Genomic DNA, 18,923 nt, shown 5'->3' on the forward strand with positions numbered 1-18,923 from the left:
GCCTCCAAAAACTCTCAAGTTTCACGAATCAAAATTAAAACCCAAAGATTTCTCATAATCCCTAATGTTTGGCAAGTACCTATATTTTAGTTTAAATGAAAATCATATGAAATATATCAACCAGAGTCGGCTAATGTACAAAATACAGCCAAGATTCTGAGACAGCAGAGTCTGCAATCAAAAATACAGCCGAGTCTAAGAATAATGAGAAATGATGTAACAATCATAAGATTAAATAAACAGAATTTCATAGGACACTACAGTAAGTGGAAGTCTTACTTCAGGTCTGGAAAACACTTAAATATTAGAATAAATCTGAAAACTTGCTAGAATTCCATTTGGGAACAGATACATGTTCCTTCTTTTCAGAAGACCAAAAGTACAGTGTGCTTACTCACTTATCTCTTTTCCACATTACTCAGTTTGTGTAGTCATAGCTCATCTCTTGTCAAATAGTCTAAACCACATGCTTTCGGGTGCAGGTAGCATCTTTATTTTTTTGCATGACAACAATGTGCAGTAGGCTGGTGGTCCAACATCAAGATTACACAGGTAATATGCAAGATACAGCACTGAACATTAAGTACATCTGTGCTCCAGAACTGAGTTACAAGGATGATGATAAATAATTACATGCTTTTTGAATTTGAAGATGATTTTTAGGTTACAAGCCATTTTGGGGGGGGAGAGGATGGGGGCAAAAAGAAAAGAAAAAAATATCACAAAATGCTTCACAGATTTTTTAATAAAAAGCTCATTAATAAATTTATATGTTACACTTCAATTGTCACTTGACAGAACAGTGATATACCGAGACTAATACCAACTTTGCTCCATTTGATGATTAAAAACCTCTGTGAAGAGGCACAAAAATGTATTTGGGGCTGTAACCACAATGCTGCATCACTAAACTGCAACGAAAGAAAGCTTAGAAACAGCCACACGTTGTCTTTCACTCAGTATTATTTTAAAATAACAACTTTCATGTAGAGATTGTGACCAAAAAAATTTCAAGAAATTAAGTTCAGCATAACCAAAGAAAGCTTCAGAATCTTTATTGATTCATTCAATAAATTACTGCAAAGTAAGAAACTAGAGCACATCAGCAATAATCACATGCCTACTACTCGCAGACAGGAAGTGGATTAGCTCCATTTGCCAAGTGCAGTAGTGGTAGGACAGGACTGCAGCCAGGTTGCTGGCTCACACACTGGAACTTTTGTGCTGTCAAAGTTATAAATACAGTAAGATTTCATCTTATCTTCATTACTGAGTGAGTAAATGTGGCATCAAAATGTACAAAAAAGGCACAGCTAACTCTAAGGTATTTAAATTTCTTCTTCAGGCTCATCAAGTCACAGCAAGCAGCCTAGTCCTTCAGCACAGCTGAAAATATATACTCCCAAGCCCCGCCCCCCAGTTTTAAATTAGACTTTCATTTCAGTAAACTTAACTTCCACTTTTTTTTCTTTTTAACCAAAAATTCCCTTTAAAAACATAAATTATTTGTTTTGGATTTAGGAATTTGGTTGCTAGCATTTCTCACCAGTAGTACTTCTGGGCAGTATATGGTCACAGCTTGTAATTTTGGAGTTCCTGTGATAATTCAATTTCGATGTAAAAATTACATTAAGGCTGAAGTTCATAAACAGTAATACAGAAATTAATTCAACATGGCATCATTTGACATTAACCACAGAAAAACAATGAGAAAGCCTTACCTGTTTACATGCTTGCCGACATTCCACAGCAATAGCTAGCTCACAGCAACCTAGACCAACCCACCCATCAGACTTCTTCAATACTCCTTTGAAAATAAGATGACAGTACATATAAGAGTAGAAAGAGAAACTACGTCATCATTTTCCCTTCCCTCCCCAGGAGTCAAATTTGATAATCCTGCTCTCATTCAAGAAGCCTATTTACAGATTAACTTTAACTGGAATTTATGAAGTCATTCCAAACCAACTTTTAAAAAGAAAAGAGCTGAACTTGGCAATTATGAAACAACTTCTATACACTGAGTTTAAAGATGCTTTATGCAAACTGTTTTATATGTTCACTGGAAGTATCAAAAGTTTGATAATATGATCTATCTTATCTGAAATTAAAGTCTGTCTCCCACAAACACATCCTCTTCTTGGTTTCAACAGTATATTTTCCTACAAAATTTTTCAATGCAGAATATGTTTCTCACTTTTTCCTGTACTGGTTTCTGTTGGGATGTAGTTAAATTTCTTCATAGTAGCTGGTATGGTGCTATGTTTTGGATTTGTGATGAAACAAGTGTTGATAATACACAGATGTCTTTATTACTGCTGAGCGGTGCTTATGCAGAGTCAAGGCTGTTCCTTGCGTCTCACATCACCCCACCAGTGAGCAGCCTCAGGATGCACAAGCTGGGAGGCAGCACAGCCGGGACAGCTGACCCAAGAGATCCCAGACTATCAGACATCATGCTCAGTAATATAACCAAGGGTGCAGGTTGCTGGGAGCTGCTGTCACTTGTGGACTGGCTGGGCAGTGGTTGATTGGTGGCAAGCAATTGTTTTCTTTGGAGGATTTTTTTGTTGTGGTGGTTTATTTTGTTGGTGTTTTTTTTTTTTCCCTTTCTAATATTTTTTAATTATCAACTGTTTTTATCTCAACCCATGAGTTTTCTTTCTCACTTTTACACTTTTGATTCTTCCCCCTTTCCCACTGACGGGGAGTAAGCAAGTGGCTGTGGGGTGCTTAGCAGCCTCTGTGGTTAAACTACGACACTTCCCCTGTAGTTTGTCCCCCATAATAACACTTTCATAACCAGAATTACCTTGAATAAAATCTTCCAATGTCCCCGTTTCTTCCCCCCCCCCCTTTATTTCACTATTCCCATTATCCTAATTTCTTAACATAAAGTTACACAGAAAAGCAAATTGCTGCCCTAAGTTGTTTCACCCTCTTAATCTATTCATGAATACAGAACTTCTGATGTTTTCAAGACATCAGAAAGCAAGTAAAAGAATGCATGCCTGTACCTATTTCTCTTTAAATGTGGAAATAATTAAAGGGAAAGTTTAACCTATGCAGCTGCCCAGCAGCTGTGGAAAATTTGTAACACTTTTTTCTTAGGGCAGGAGGTGGAATTCTTTAGCTCGAATGAACTGCTCATTTTTGTTATGAATATTTAAAAAAGAAATACTTTTAGGACATGCACAAATTATATCCTTTACATAGAAATAATAAGTATGAAGTAAAAGAATCAACCACTTAATGCTCTTAAGCCTAGTAGCAATACCTATTCAGGAAAGTCAAGCTTTAAAAAAAGTAAAGTGAAAGAGCTAGGAATGAGACCAGTGAGCTTAAATACAAATGCTAAGAAAGTGGTGGAAAAAAGTAACTAAAAATCACTGCAAGGAACTGAAAACAATCACTAGTAGGTATTTATCATGAACAAAATTGCCTTTAAAATATACTTTGTTAGCTTTATAAAGACAGATGGCATAGAAAGTCTCAAAAGTATGAGGCTTTCATGACACTCTGATGGGCAAATTAAGAAAACACTAATAATAAATTTATAAAGGAACAAAGTCTTTAACTAAATTAACACATTTCCCTAGCAAATTAAAATATTAGTTACATTTATTAAAATGCAAATTAAAACCTTAACATTTGACACATGTAAGGTAGCAGGATTGTACAGAGGGCTGAAGGAGAAGAGAGGCAAAGGTGAAGAACAGCTTTTGGCTGCAGGCTGCATCCTGTTAGTCCAAAGTGTTCATGTACCATCTGAGTGGTTCAGACCTTCTGGAAGTACTGTAGGCCAGTGATTTAAACTAGTTCAAAGAAACTGTGAAGGCCATGAGCAAATTCTGCTCACCCTCTACTTCCATAAGTGGGTACAGAGTTATGGTTTTTAGAGATTGAGCATCTTTTTGAATGTGTTAAAGAGATGGCTGTTGTGCAAACACCAGTAGTTTGTAATCAATGTCAAAAAATGCAGAAATTGATGCATTGTTTTAAACTAATTCCAACAGCAAAAGCTGTCTACATGGAAGTCATGCACATATGCTTAAATACATACGTACAGTTAATTGCTAAATCAACTTCTCACTATATTTTATTTTAGGCTTAAAATAATGTAGCAGTTGTTTCTGCACAACTTTCATACATGAAGCCATACAGAGACTTCTTTCAAGCAAAACAGCTATGTTCAGTAGAATATTTATTTAGTAGGAGTGATGTTTTAGGGTACAAGCAATCTAAAACCCAAAAGAAATACAATGTGCAGTAGAAAAACAAGATTTCCATAAATGTCTGCTGCAATAACCAGCTATATCCAGGAGAAACACATGATAAATACAGCTGTAGCGCTTTAGGGACAATGTCACCACTGAATAGTCACCAGTGAATCACCACTGAATAATCAAACATCCATATTTTGTGCAATACAGAGCCTGTGGTTTTCAGAAACACTTTTACTGGAACTGTGCTAAAAGAATGAAACAAGCTACAAATACAGACCAATAAGAATGCTGGTAAGTTTCAGCCATAATTAGTATCTTGTCAAGTGGCCATGTCCCCAGATTATTTATGAGTAGCAGACAAGCTTCCTGACAAAAAATTGGTGTCACATCCTCAAAAGATTTAAACTGCAACTTTCATACAGCAACTTATAAATTAATTTTGTAGTCAAGGTAATTAAAATGTATGTTATACCTTTAGTGCACAATTAATTGAACTGAGTCCATAGTTCTGATTATTCACCAAATTAACTGACAGAAGTACAATACAGATCTATGAACTATAGAAGATCATCTAGTTGCATAACACAGACTCTCCTCCCATATCTCCAAAAAGTTTCCAAAAGCCACGTCACATTAGCAAGCTGACTTACAACATACACATGCGCGAACACACACACACACACCTTTCTTATTATAAACTTTCACTGCAGTCTCCACAAGAATACTGAAGTCAGAAACAGAAGTAAAAAGCTGCATAAACATGAAAAATTAGAATGTCATCTCTGATACATTTATTACCGTGATCCCAAGGAAGCAGGAGCAAAAGAAAAAGATGGTAAAAGAAGAAAAAGAAGAAAGTGAAAACTAACTCAGCTTCTTATGTTCCAGTCCTGCATTTGTCAAGAAGGGTGCAAGAAAGCCCAAGTCAGAATTTTGTTGTCTTTTTGAAGTCTCCTACAGTCTGCTTACAGAAAATAATAAAGCCTAAAATCAGAACTTAGTTATCATCCTGAATTATAGATTGGTGGGTCCCTCAGTCATATTTTGTAAGCAGTCTCTTGAAGAGTGTCATGTGTGCATGATCATAAAGAAACTTTTAGATGAAACAGAAGCACTGCACTCCAAAAGATATTATTGGTCAAGTAAAACTAGCAAAAATACAAGACAGCAAAACTCTTTGCATACAGTGGAATCAACAGCTTGTCTCTGACGCCAGGGTCGGGGGGAGTCTGAGCAGATGCCATAAAACTGTCACAGCCTCCTCTTTCCTCACTACCACTTTTCCAACCATAGCATGCTAATTTCACTCTAAGTCTTTTAGCAATCACATATGATACAATTAGTACTAGTTAAATCCAGTTTAATCTATTCTTGCTCTCTCCTTCTAATGTAACAGTCCTGCCTTGCTATTTATGCTTTAGCTTTCTAAATCCACCTGTACCAAGCAGTTTGGTTCTTGATGTGATCCTCTGCACCTCCTTCACTCTTTGTCTAGTTCTTACTATTTCCCCTTGTTACTCAGTTTTCTTCCAAATTACACTGCATCTGCAGCAAAGTTGCAATAATCCAGGCTAAAGTATACTAAAACTAAAACCAACAGAAAACTTTAGAAGGAAAGAAGCTTGGATGTTTCTTGGATGTGTAACAGAACCACATGTGTTTAATCATACAAACATATTAAATATTTTCTAACTAGAAAAAGAAGTGTTAAAAAATGCACAGGTAACTCAGTTTCTACTAAAGTAAACTAGACACCAAACTGTTTATAATGGAAGCATAATGAAAGTTACCATGAAATGGTGCAGGTGGTATAAAACATGCATATGGTGAAAAAGCAACATGACTCAATATTAAACTAGTATTTCTTACCTGGCAAAGAAGAATTTATACAACCCCACACTTCTCCCTGAAAAGTAAAATGCAAGTAAGCAAAAGTAAGTCTAGAGAAGAAAAGAATTTCTAGCAGACACAAAACACCATCTTTAGCATTTTTGCCCTGGGTTTTAAATATCCTACTGGAAGAATTACACCTAAACATCTTTTGAAGAAGTGCTATGAGATGTAAGTTGAGTACCACTTGCTTTGATGAGAAGACTGCCATCAAAAGAGTATGGAATCAACAGAAGTGGTTTTGGAGGTGTAGAACATCATGTGATTACCTGGAGCTTTCTAAAGTTGTAATGAATGTGTATCTAATGATCTAAAACTGTCCTCCTCTGCATCTGCAGTGGTTTCCCACTTAAGTAAGAGTCAAAGTCAGCTCAAAAGAAAAGAGTAAAAAGCTGCTACTTCTACTAGTTCTGCCCCATTGATTCAGCTGACAGTTACTGTACTACTTACACCAGGCGATACCCTTTCCATCATGTTACTTGAAGGAATATAGACAACACGATGTCTGTAAGTAGTGCTTGAGAAAATAGACCATCTGATTAAATTTATAATCTATCTGCTTATCCATGGAATGTCACTGTAACACTTCTCCTAAGACAGGTGGTATCTGAAAAGAGCAAATATGGTATTAGGTTGAACTCTTAACTATTCCATATTGAGACAAGGAGGCACAAAAATACAAAATGTAATCAGTTCTAAGTAATGTTAAGTTTGATGGCTTTGTAATGGAAAATAACTGCGGTGCTTGAAGGTAGTTTCAGGCCCTCAGGACCTCAGTACAAAAGGTATGAGAAAAGCAGAATAGAAGGACAGGACCTGGGGATGGGGAGTACCTGGGACTAGCAGATGTCCAGGATGAGAGCAGTTAAACTAACTGATAAATAGAAGGCCAGGATGATTGCTATGTGTGTAATGTTAATTAAGCTTGTTGGGAAAAGTAAATGACCCTTAAAGGCCACCACATTTTTGTATGCATGCCGGAAACTTTTTGGAAAATGATGTAATATGCTCAGTGACCATATAAGGATGACCTGTATAGCAATTCGGGGACACACGTTAGGAGGAGCTATCCCCCGTGTCTCCCGGCACCGCAATAAAGAATACCTGCTTGTCAACTTGAAATTCTGCTGGCAAGTTTGTTCCTGGAGTTTTCTCTGAATCAGTATCTAGATGTCTTTTCCAAAAGTTTATAAATATTACCAGTTCAGTGATATTAATTTAATATAACAATCACTGGACAGTAAACTTGCCATTTATAGAGATGGTAATTGGAGTTTAAAAAAAAAATAATAAAAAAATCATTGTGTCAAGCATTTTTCCCCTTTCAGATACTCTTCAATCCTGTCATCTAAAAATGCACTCCTCTACTATACAGATAAATTCTACTCTTCTTATAAGGAAATAAAAGATATAGTACCAAAACAAAGTCTATTCACCACTTCAGTATGTTTTCATGTCATCGGTTTTACTCCTACTCATGGCTGTCTGTAACCTTCCAAGGCCTTAGAGCCGATGATTGAAAGAAACAAAACACTGAAAAAACATGCTTCTGACACACAGGAGGAAAGGATCTACAAGCAAAGACACTCTTTCAAAGTTGCTAATAAATTGTTATTCTGTTATTCTCAGATTTACTGTTTATACGTAGTGCCCATTTGAGCTGAGTATGTGTTTTGAGCTAGCTGGAAACAGTATTGATACTGTTTAGAAATAACAAAATTACAAGAAAAAAGCAGACCTTTCTGAGAGCAAGTGTGTTGAGAGATTCTAAGCTGCCAAGAGATAAAACCGTCAGAATTTACAGTCTGAGTAACAGCACCTATCTCTTTCCCCATTAGATAATCTTTAAGACAGGGAGCAGATTACTTCATTTTTATTTTTTTTAGTGACACACTACAGCACTTTTAGGAAACTATAATATTACTTAACCAAATAATATCTTACCTAACCAATAAAAGCATTAATTCAGTTTGTCAGATATGGCCATAAACCATTCAGAGCAGCTATGAGGTTCTCCTTGCTTTAGCCCAAACAAGACCTTACAGCTTTGTCCCATACACAAACTGGAACATGTTACCTAATTTTAGTCCCAGCCATCAACATTCAAGTGTCAACCACCCAGCGTATTTTTTTTTTTACAACATAGGTCAGATTTTTAAGGCATTTCTTAGCCTACACAACCAGGGCACCTAGAAAATTGTCAAGTCCCGTATTGTTGCAAGCTTACCGTAAAAGTAAGTCCTACTTCAAGGATCAAATCTCATTATAAGAATTTTTCTAGTCATAACAAGGAAGAAAAAGCTTGCAGACATACATACATGTTCTATGAGCTCAAGACTCAGTGAGTAAATAGAAGCAAATAATTTTAAAACTTTACTTTTGCAAGCAAAACTTAAGATTGGTTTCTTTAATTAAAAACTAGCAAGCCTTACCATTGATTCTGGGCAATACTCAGGTGCTCGCTGCAGTAAGTGCTTCAAGCGGGAATCACTTTTAGAAGACAAAATCTGTTGGGAAAAAAACCCACACCTTAAACCACATAGACTATATCTATACATTGGATACTTTTTTCAATTGATTCAGTGATTTTTAGTTACACTACTATCTACCCTTCCACAACTTTGGCTAACAGATAATATACGAACAATGCAAAGTTAATAATCTCTTTTATGTATCTATATTCTTTCAAATATGTTGCATTTTTCAATGAAGAAAAGAATTTCTATATTTAGAAGTGAATGAGAATTTCCTCCTCCAATACTTCAATCAGAGTTTCTGTTGAACAGGTAGCGTGAAAAACATAGTGGATTTTTGTCCCACATACCAAAATATTATACAACTCTTTATTAATCTTCTGCTACATGCTACACCACCTCAGGCAACTCAACTCCTTCCAAAACAAACCCTGAAACAAGAAAATTTTGTGGAACAAAGAAACAAAACCTAGACTAGTTAAAGAGATAACCAAAATTAACAGGGGCATGAATACTACCACATCTTGGGTTCAGTTACGGGCGGGACTTAAACCTTGACACCACAGCTAACCAAGATTAAGTTAAGCACCACCTAAGCAAACTGAACACTCAAAAATTCATGAGACTGGATGGGATGCAACTGAGGATGTTGAGAAGCTTGACACTGTTATCGCAAGGAAGCTTTACTGCCATTTTTGGAAGACCATGGCGATTGGATGAGGTTCCAGATGACTAAAGAAGAGACAAACATCATATCCATTAGAAAGATGAGAAAGACAATTTTCAGAACGACAGGCTGTTCAGCCTAACCTTGCCCTGCAGGAAGATTGTGGCACAAATCCTCACAGAAGTCATGTCAAGGCACAAGAAGGACGGGAGGTGACTGGGAGCAGTCAGCACAGCCATATCAAGGGCAGACTTAGTCTGATAGCTTTCCATAACTAAAATACTGGTTTAGTAAAAATGGAGAAGACTGTATGTTACCTACTTTGACTTTAAAAAGGTTTTTGCATGGTCGCACACCATATCTTTCAGAGCCAAACTGGTGAAACATGAATGGGATGGGTGGACTACAAGGTGGACAACAAACTGATTGAGCAATAGGGCTCAAAGATTAGCAGTTAGCAGTTCAGTGTCTAAGTGTTGGCCACTTAGAAGTGGTATAATATAGGAGACAAACCAACACTGTAAAAGGCTTTACTAGTGAGTTGCAGAACAGGACAGGAAAAATCCTGAGCATAAATGAGCCTAAACTGGGATCTGCTATTCATATACTAGAGGCTGGAGCTGCCATTCAGATGGGTTTTAACCAGCTGCAGCAATGGGCTGACAGGAAACTCAACCAGTTCAGCAAAGGCAAACACAGAATTTTGCAGCTGAAATGGAATAATCCTATGCAACAGTATAGGCTGGGTGCTCTCTGGGTAGAAACCAGCTTTGGAACAAAGGGTATTGGGTCCTGGTGGGTGACAAGTTGAACATGGGTCAGCAGTGCACCGGCGCAGCACTGAGAGCTAAGAGAGTATTGCTCTTCATTAGCAGTTGCACTACCAGCAAGTTAAATATTAGGCACTGATGAGGCTACTATAATATCAAACCCAGTTTTGTGCCACCACTGTGCAAGGAATGTTACTGATGAATTGCAGAGAGTCCAGCAGAAGGCCACAAAAGATGCTGGACTTTATGATATATCAAGACAGGCCAAGATAAGAAAATCAGTTCAAACTAAATGGTTAAGGGTGGGGAGGCACACTAAATTCCTGTCTTCCAGGAATTGATGGATGATACAAAAGACAATTCAGACTGTTCTCAGAGGCGCACAGTGGAGCACAAGCTGCAAAAGTAACACGGTGCAGCAAGACAAATTCTAACTGGATGCAAAGGAAAAAAAACAAACCACCATGAGAGTAAGTTAATGCTGGAACAGACTCCCCTGAGCCACTGTGGAAAGCCCATTCCGGAGGATATTCAAAATATGACTAACAAGATTCTGATCAACCTGATTTAATTTTGAAGCTAGTACCTCTCTGAGCAGGAAGTTAGACAAAATGACTCTTCCAACTTACTTTACACAGCTATACTTAGGAAGAAATCTTGCTTTACCTCATCGACTTTCATACACAATTCTGAATCATGTAAACTTATCTTTTTTTCCCAGGTGTCCTTTAGGCCATTTTGTAGTGTTGCTCATCTCAGTTCCTTACAAGAGTAGCAATTTCTTTACAGCTTACTACAAGATACCTTTACCTCATCAATCTTTCTGGTGTCGTTTTTGTTGTTTTGGTTTTTAAAGTTTCACAGAAGTGTTCATGTTAAATTGAGCTCTCAGCACAACTGAAATGATTTCCTGGTCCCACACGAATGTTGTTAGTTCTTGTTCCTTTAGCAGCTCAATTAAGTAAAACACTTACTAATTAAAACAAGAAACTGGACAACAAAAGGGATGGAAACAGACCTATTAATGTGGGATATGAAACCACAAATTACAGGAATAACTAAGTCGTGGATGCATTTGATCTCTCAAAAGCAGAAATACATTACGGTTCTATTCTGAATTTGGAACATGATAAATTCATGGACTGAAAACAAGAGATCAAGAGTACTGGTTTTAGAGAAGAGAGCAAGAAAAGAACTGCAGTAGTATTTGGGGTCTTCTGCAGTCATAGAATATGAAAATAATTTGGTTAGGAAGTGATCACAGAAGATCATTGATTGCAACCTCCTGCTCAAAGCAGGATCAACTGTGAAGGCAGGCCATACTGCTCATGGTTTTATCCAGTCAGGTCATGAAAACCCCTGCACATGGAGAATGCACAGCTTCTCTGTTTTCATGGTGGAAAAGTTCCTCTGTATAGTCAACTAGAAATCTCTAGTTTTAATTTATGGCTGCTCTCTCTTGTCCTCCCCCTATGAAAAGTTTGTAAATTCTTCTTTTATAACCCTTCCCTCCTTCTACCTTCTCTATACTGCCTTTCTGCACTGAAGCTTGTTCATGATTTCTCTGTTTAGCCAAACCAGCCTTCTGAAACATTAATATGTTTTCCTGAGGACCAGGATGGACTATTCTTACGCTTGGAGGAGGATCTGGATAGAGATCTTTGGCGTGGTACAGAGATGAATGCTTCCAGGAACCTTACCATTGTGTAACTTCCCAGAAATAAACATCAATTAAAGAAAAACAGTTCCACTTATTCCTTCTACAGTATCTGACAGCCTTAATCAAATAATCACAAAAAGGAGATGACACTGAAACTAAGCTTGGAATAATATTTACAAAGAATGCAAAATAATTAGATGTTTGTATCATCTTAGTGACAAACAAATCCGTAATCCAAGTTTTCCTTTTCAAAGGGCTTAAAGTATCTGAAAGTAATTTAAAGTTAGTAGAAATCCTTACTCCTTATCAAGCTTTTTTCCTTAACTGACATGATCAAGGAAAACATCATCTAGTTCTCCTGTGCCCTTCACCCTTTTACCCATGCAAGGCTTCACTCAACAGTACATGTGTCCATGTAGATGAGCAGCCAATGGGTGATAATCTGAGGGTCAAAAAAACCTTGCAATTTCAGCAACATTCTAGATCTGAGCCCCTGAAAACCAAATCATCCCAGACAGCAAGTCCCATTTGTAGATGAGTGCTTCCATTCTTTGCAGAAGGGATTCTTTCTCCTGGGGGCACTGTTTACAATCAACCGATTAGGCCAATATGGCTCCCTGATGGATTTTGTTCCCCTTCACCTTTCTGAGGCTCCAAATCTATTCTGAAAGGGCATATCCAAAGATAGGCCAAGAAACTTCCTCCCGCTGTCAGGGGCCACAGACTTTCAGTCTCCACTAAGCATAGCCTCTAGCCATCCTTCTTTCCATGCAATGCATAATTCAGGCTATTGGCTTTCCAGGTTCTCCAAAAGGAGCCTGTCTGGCTCCTGTTTACACTGAGGCAATCCTTCTAACCTCAGCTTCTTTGACAGTTCAAGAAGCTGATCAGAGCACGACTCTCACAACCACCACTGATTCAGGGAGAGACCTGGCAATCCCTTCACTGCAGCCCAAGACTTGGATGGACATATTCTTCTTCAAGAGCTCCTTCTGGGTCAAGACCTCCAACATGTCGTGAGCCAGTGACACAGACTGTCTTCCTGGACTTAATAGGTTCACACAGTCTCAAGCAGTACATCTGCACTTCCTGCTTGGCCCGCTTCACAAGAATCAGCTCTGTTAACACCCAAATTCCTGTCTGTGCACCCTGGTCCCTGGCATTCCCTAAGCATTAAACAGAGGTATGGGGCACAAGCCTGCTCTCTTTCCTTGATGTCCCTGGCAAGCAATTTCTGTGTTTTATGGCTCAAACTACCAAGTCTAGAAAGAAAACATTTTTTTATTTAATTATTAAATAAATTATGCCAGGATGGTACAGTGTGGTGGTACAGACATGACAACAAGTACATAGCAAATATTTTAGAAAAGGTATTTAGAAAGAAAGAATGAAAACAGTAAATCATTCAGCCAACTCTGTCCCCTCACAGTCACCCTCCCATGTATGTAAATCTACAAATTCTATGTTTAAGACAAGGGCATAGCTATCAAATAATACGTTCCAAAATGGATTCAACAAAGACAAAGCATTGCAGTTGTGCTGCACAAAATGGTTAAGCTACAGAACATGAAAATAAGCAGAAAAATACCAGACAGCCAGTCTGTGGGCCTACATCAAAGAAACATTCAGAAAATGATGCTACCAACAGCCTGACGCGAGGTCAGTAAGACAGCTCCTTATAGAACAATTTCTGGGATACCAGTCTTGCTTTAGACTTGTTCTAGACCTCTCACCACAAAGACTCTGAATATGCTGATTATATGAGTACAGAGGAATCATTCAGATGAGGAAAGATCTGAATATCTTACAAAACACACATAAAATTCTACGCAATAATTAGAACCAATATAACAGAAATGAGATGAAATTTGACAGTAAAAAGCTAAAGGCCTTTCGTGAAGGGCTAAAAACTAACAGGCATTCAAGTGATAAACTGGGAATTTCAAACCAATGGAACAGAAGAAACAATTGGTCAGATTATTCCAAATCCAGCTACTAAACTTGCCAGTTAAATTTGTATGTGGATATCTTGCTCTTACTTACACGTATGTTGTAACACAGGTTTTAAGACGGAGTGCTATACTTCTGGTTTTAATACCATGTACAGTTTTGCTTACCTGTATTCAAAGAGAAAATTACACTGGAAGGGCTGCAACAATAATTATAGGAATTCAGAGAATATCTTATGCAAAGGAAACGTAAGACTTTTCCTTGTTTGGCCTAACAGTAGGAAAGCTGAAAGGGAATTTGGTTGTGTTCTACAAATGTATTAGGGAGGGAGAAGGTAAATTTAAACTAAAAGTTTTGTTAGTACAATCACAGATAAATATAAGCTTGATCATAACCAGGTTTAGTGCTTGACAAGCCCCAAAATGGGCAACGAAGACATGAAAATGGGGGAGGTATAATGTAACGATAAAAACTGTGTATACGTATATGTATGCTTTACTGATGCAAAAATTTTATGGATATAAATTTATATAAATACAAACATACACAGCTGTACAACATACTATCCAAAGGTAGAAATCTAAACATAAGTTGTGGAAAAATATTTTCCAAGCTTAAATCCAGCACAAACAACCCTTTGTTATCACCTTATGAACAGAGTAAGCAAGAAGTTTTTTGCTGGATTCAAAAGCCATGTATCATAATGATTATCTTAGATACTTAGGTAACAAACAAGAACTGACAGGAAGAATGAACAGGACCAACATCCTGTTCTTCATTTTAAATTCCCCAGAACTTGGAAACATACAAGATCCAGAAACTGGGTAAAAAACCTTCACCCCTTCCATTTCCTAACATGCTTAGCACTTCTTGTCCAAACCCTGACCTCAGATATTTATGTCAATTTCCCCATAACCTATGAAAGGAAATCTGACTATAGTTTTAAACCTTTCTCATTATAAAATTATACATATATAAAAAATAATATTACATCTCATAATTCACTCATAGTATTTACACAGGAATGCATTTGTTTATAAGCCTAATCTTCCCACATCATTGTTTAAGGCAAAATTTTAACTCTCAGGGATAACCCAAATTTCAAACAAGCTTACCTGTTCACAGACATCACGGCACATTAAGTTGTCCTTTGCATGGTAACAACAAGACAAGCCTACAGAAAAGCAGGGGGAGGGAAAAAGACATTTAAAAGACTTGAAGCACTTAATTGTCACTTCTGAACAGGAGTGTCCACTTGATGGCCTATCAGGACGATTTGTCTGGTCCATAAGCAATTTTCCTTCCCAGAAACAAAAAAAACATGAGAAATTTTTGTTCCAAAGCTGCTGCAGATCCATTCATGGAGTCTCACAGAATTAGCCCTGAACACTCAACTGCCACCAAAAGGAGATCTCACTCCCCTTCTGCTTCTAGCTCCACTTTTGCTGCTTAACTTGAACTAGCTTGGCACCTGCCAGATTCCTTCATCAGGCAATTCATTACTGGGGGGGGGGGGGGGGGGGAATGGAGAGAGAGGGAGGAAAGAACAGAATACTAAAAAGTAAACACCCACCCCCCCCCCCCTAAATCTCCATAGAAACTATATGCCTTTGTAAACTGAATCATCTCACAGAACTCCTTTTCACACAGAGGTGAACACAGCTGTTCACTGAACTCTAGCTTCCTAAAAACTTGGATCAAAACTGTAAATTGTTTCACTAGTGATGGATGATCAAGAGTGGTTCTGTCTAACCAGATGGAAGTCATAGAGCAAAACAGAGATACGAACACATCAACAGGAAAATGAGTGAGAACTGAAAACACTCAGACTTCATGAAACACTAAGGTTTAAAGTGGCATTTTTAACATTGTACTTTGTTGCGCTTTGTCTCCCCTACCATCCCTTCAGGGTTAAGCTTGGCGGTACAAAATGAACTGCAGAACTTCTTGATATTCATTTTCATCCTCACTGCCCAGTGTTTGGAGCAGTGTATAAAAAAAAACAGTCATGCAGAGGTTTCTTTGAAAGCTTTTACTTCTTCACACACATGGTCATTTAATGATTACAGATTTTTGCTCATCTGTATCTGAACTACACATGACACTGATACAACATAAAAGCAACATGTACAGTGAAAAAAAAACACAACTGTACAATGATATCACACATGAAGTTGTATTTCACAGTACCTAGTTACTAAAGAGATACTGAACTACTAAGGAGGATCTTGGCATGAATTCCTTGATAATTTCACAACATACAAGTGCTTTCATCTGAAAGCTCATAGCTGTTACAAGATACCCAATTTAAAACCTAGAAGAATCCATTACCACCAAAATTCTCCAATACTGAAATGCTATTAAAAATGAAAAAAAAAAACCAACAAACAAACCCAACAAACAAACCAAAACCCCCAACCTGAAAACACTGAAGAACTGGGAATAAAGTAAAACATGTAAAAGGTTGCCTGAAATAGTCATGCTTTAAAATGCCTATTACAGGACCAAGCTGTATTTTAATGCAAAAATCTACCATTCCCAAATAGGAAATTGAAAGTCTTACTTTGGCTTCTTCTATTGGTGAATGTTTCCATTAGTAACTAGAAACAACATAGCAAAATGCCTGTAATAAATGGTGACAGCACCAAAATCATGCTTACAACATGATGAAAGAATTAAATTGTGAAATTTACTTTATTTTTTTTTTGCTAGTTTTCTACAATCTCAGAAAAGGATTGAGATATATGACACAGATGGCTTAAAAATCTTTCTGATTTGAGGATACATATGGGGACCTGTAGGTTTTTCTGCATTATGCTCAGTAAGCCACTGCTTTTTCTTAAGGCAACAGTTGCACTTGTTTCTAAATTTCAGTGCCTATGCAAAGTGCAAGCATATTAACACAGCACAGGGTAAAACATTCAGGTTCACAAGAAGATACCCAGCAAAGTAATTTCATAAATAAAAAACCCCAACCAAACATGCTTAGGCATAGGCTTACAAACAGAAACATTGTCTATTCTATCATGGTTTTGTTGTTTTGTTTCACCATCCCAGAAATTTTTCACTATATATATTTTTATTGAGAGTAACTGCTACGTTTAAGAGACCCAAGAATTCAGGAGTTCCCAACCTATGAAAAGAATTTACACTGGCTTAGGAGACAATGCATATGTTTAACAGTGTATGTTTATTAAACTCTCCTTCACACAGATTATTTAATACTCTGCGGCCTCTTACCCATTAGTTTTCAATGCCTTCCAATCCTTCTATGATGAGTTAACACACATCCAGGATAGTTCTTTTCAATCACTTCCACTGCTGAATTTCAAGTCTTACCTATTATCCCAAACAATGAAGTAACAATATGCTACACCTCATGGTAATTTAATTACTTTTATACAAAATCCTAATCAATTGATGGTACCTTGAATAAGCAGCAAGTTAAACTCGCCCAGAGAGATCTTCCCTGCTTAAGTCAGAAATGGAAGTTATTAACAATATCCATTCCAAACACACTTCCTCAGTCCTCTTTCCAGCTAACCTCTTCTGAAATGTTATATGACATCTCTGTGTCTGTCCCTTACTTTCTTATTCCCATCTTCTCCTGTTCTACTGAAGAATTTCCAGGTTTCATTTCAAAATTTTATTCATGTCCAAACTATGAAATAGCTACGCTTCCTTCTTTGATAAGATCTGCTATTTCAGAAATATAAGTAGGTTTATCAAGCAAAAATTGAACTAGATTATGTCACATTTCACTCCACTAGCTTTTTACTGCCTTCTTCCTAAAACCGTGCCTCACTAGAAATCAGCGTAGAACAATGAAATGCCCATAAATGCTTCAGTATGACTGCAGTCTTCTGCTGTAAAGTATTACATATTTTGTATTTTCCCTTCCCCCAACAGCATTACCAGCATGATCTGGTTATTAAAAGCTATATGTCAATATCTGTGCTTGTGCTGCCTTCTTTTAGTTATTTTTTGGTCCTGTCAATAAGTTATCTACTATCACAACTGTAACACAGGAAACTATTCTACCAACATCTTTCTCTCTATTAAAAGTCTTGCCTTCACTTTAAAAAAAAAAAATAAAAAATCCAATACCCTGTTCAATAGCATTTTTCTTATTGAAAAGGTTAGCAAAACCACAAGGAATACAAGCCCTGGAATACGAGGCCTGTTCTGACACTTCATATAGCGATCTGTAAGTCAGGTTTTACTGATACGGAGCAAGACACCAGCTTTTCTCCATTTCAAACCACAATCTTGGTTATTTACCTACTGCCAGCATAACAGCCGAAGACACGAATCCCAGCCTCTCAAGTCATGTAACCAGGTATAAAAGGTCTGTCTATCCCAAGACACTGCCAGGCGGGATGTGGTCAAGACGGCCGTACCCCTGCACCCCATTCCTCCCTATCTCAGCTATTGAAGCCTCCTCCTCCCTCCGGCTGCCGGCCTTCACGTCAGGGTTTCAGGCGGGCGCATTCCACGGGGGGACACGACGCCGAGACAGCAGCAGCGGTAAAAGGACCGACACAAGGAAGGCGACGCTGCCCCGCGGGCACTCAAGGAGCCGCCCCCACCCTCACCTTTGGCGGCCCCTCGCCCACCACCCTCCCGCTCCCGTGGGGCAGGTGCGGGCGGCAGCCGATGCCACGATGCCGCCCTCCTTACCCCGCGGCTCCAGGCAGCCCGCCCCCAGCTGCGGCGAGACACGAGTGACCCGCGGCGCCGGGCCGCGCCCCATCCCCGCGGTCGACGCCACCGCCCCAAGGCTTCGGCACCCCGCGGGCGGCCTCGTCCCTGCGCCATGTTGTTGAAGAGGGACCCGCGGAACCACCTCCCCTCCATCCTCTGCACCTCGCTACTCACCGTCTACTGTAGGGAAGAGTAAGGGGGCCGCCGCCAGGCAGAGCAGGCCCCACGGCCACTGAGCGGCCGTTACCGCCATGGCCCGGCCGCGAGCTCGCCGCGCGGCCCCGCCTCACGCCCCCCGCCCGCCACACTGGCTGATTCTGACGCCGGCAGCGCCCGCTCCCGGCCCTGCGCTGCCTCCTGACACCCCCATTGGCTGCGGCTCCGCCGTCAGGTCCCGCCTCCTCCCCGTGGCCGCCGCGGACGTTCCAGCGGGCGGGCGCCGCCGCCGCCATCCCCGCGGGGGGCTGTGTCTTGCGCCGCTCGGTGGGGTAGGTGCCGGGCAGAAAGCGGCGGGGCCTGCTCCGCCACAGAGCCGCTGCCTCCCCGGTGCTGCGGCGCGGATGGCGGGACTGGGCTGCCCCG

General features: G+C 39.1%; 1 protein-coding gene across 2 annotated transcripts in view; it reads right to left on the minus strand.

Moving 5' to 3' along the window:
* The window catches only part of RECK (reversion inducing cysteine rich protein with kazal motifs), a 49,114-nt gene extending 30,435 nt beyond the window's left edge, over nucleotides 1-18,679 (minus strand). Inside the window, exons 1-5 of one of the 2 annotated variants that reach the window (XM_062618098.1) lie at nucleotides 18,516-18,679; nucleotides 14,753-14,811; nucleotides 8,549-8,623; nucleotides 6,096-6,132; nucleotides 1,722-1,807 (exon numbers count right to left, since the gene is read on the minus strand). In XM_062618098.1, coding sequence (XP_062474082.1) covers nucleotides 1,722-1,807; nucleotides 6,096-6,132; nucleotides 8,549-8,623; nucleotides 14,753-14,811; nucleotides 18,516-18,594 — 336 coding nt within the window. In that variant the 5' untranslated portion in view covers nucleotides 18,595-18,679. The remainder of the gene's footprint in view (nucleotides 1-1,721; nucleotides 1,808-6,095; nucleotides 6,133-8,548; nucleotides 8,624-14,752; nucleotides 14,812-18,515) is intronic. The other variant, XM_062618099.1, reaches the window with a different exon arrangement.
* Nucleotides 18,680-18,923: the final 244 nt, after the last annotated feature.

This window comes from Pezoporus occidentalis, unplaced genomic scaffold (genome assembly GCF_034315485.1).
Source record: "Pezoporus occidentalis ecotype Australia unplaced genomic scaffold, CSIRO_AGI_Poc_V1 ctg2, whole genome shotgun sequence".
NCBI classification, from domain to species: Eukaryota; Metazoa; Chordata; class Aves; order Psittaciformes; family Psittacidae; genus Pezoporus; species Pezoporus occidentalis.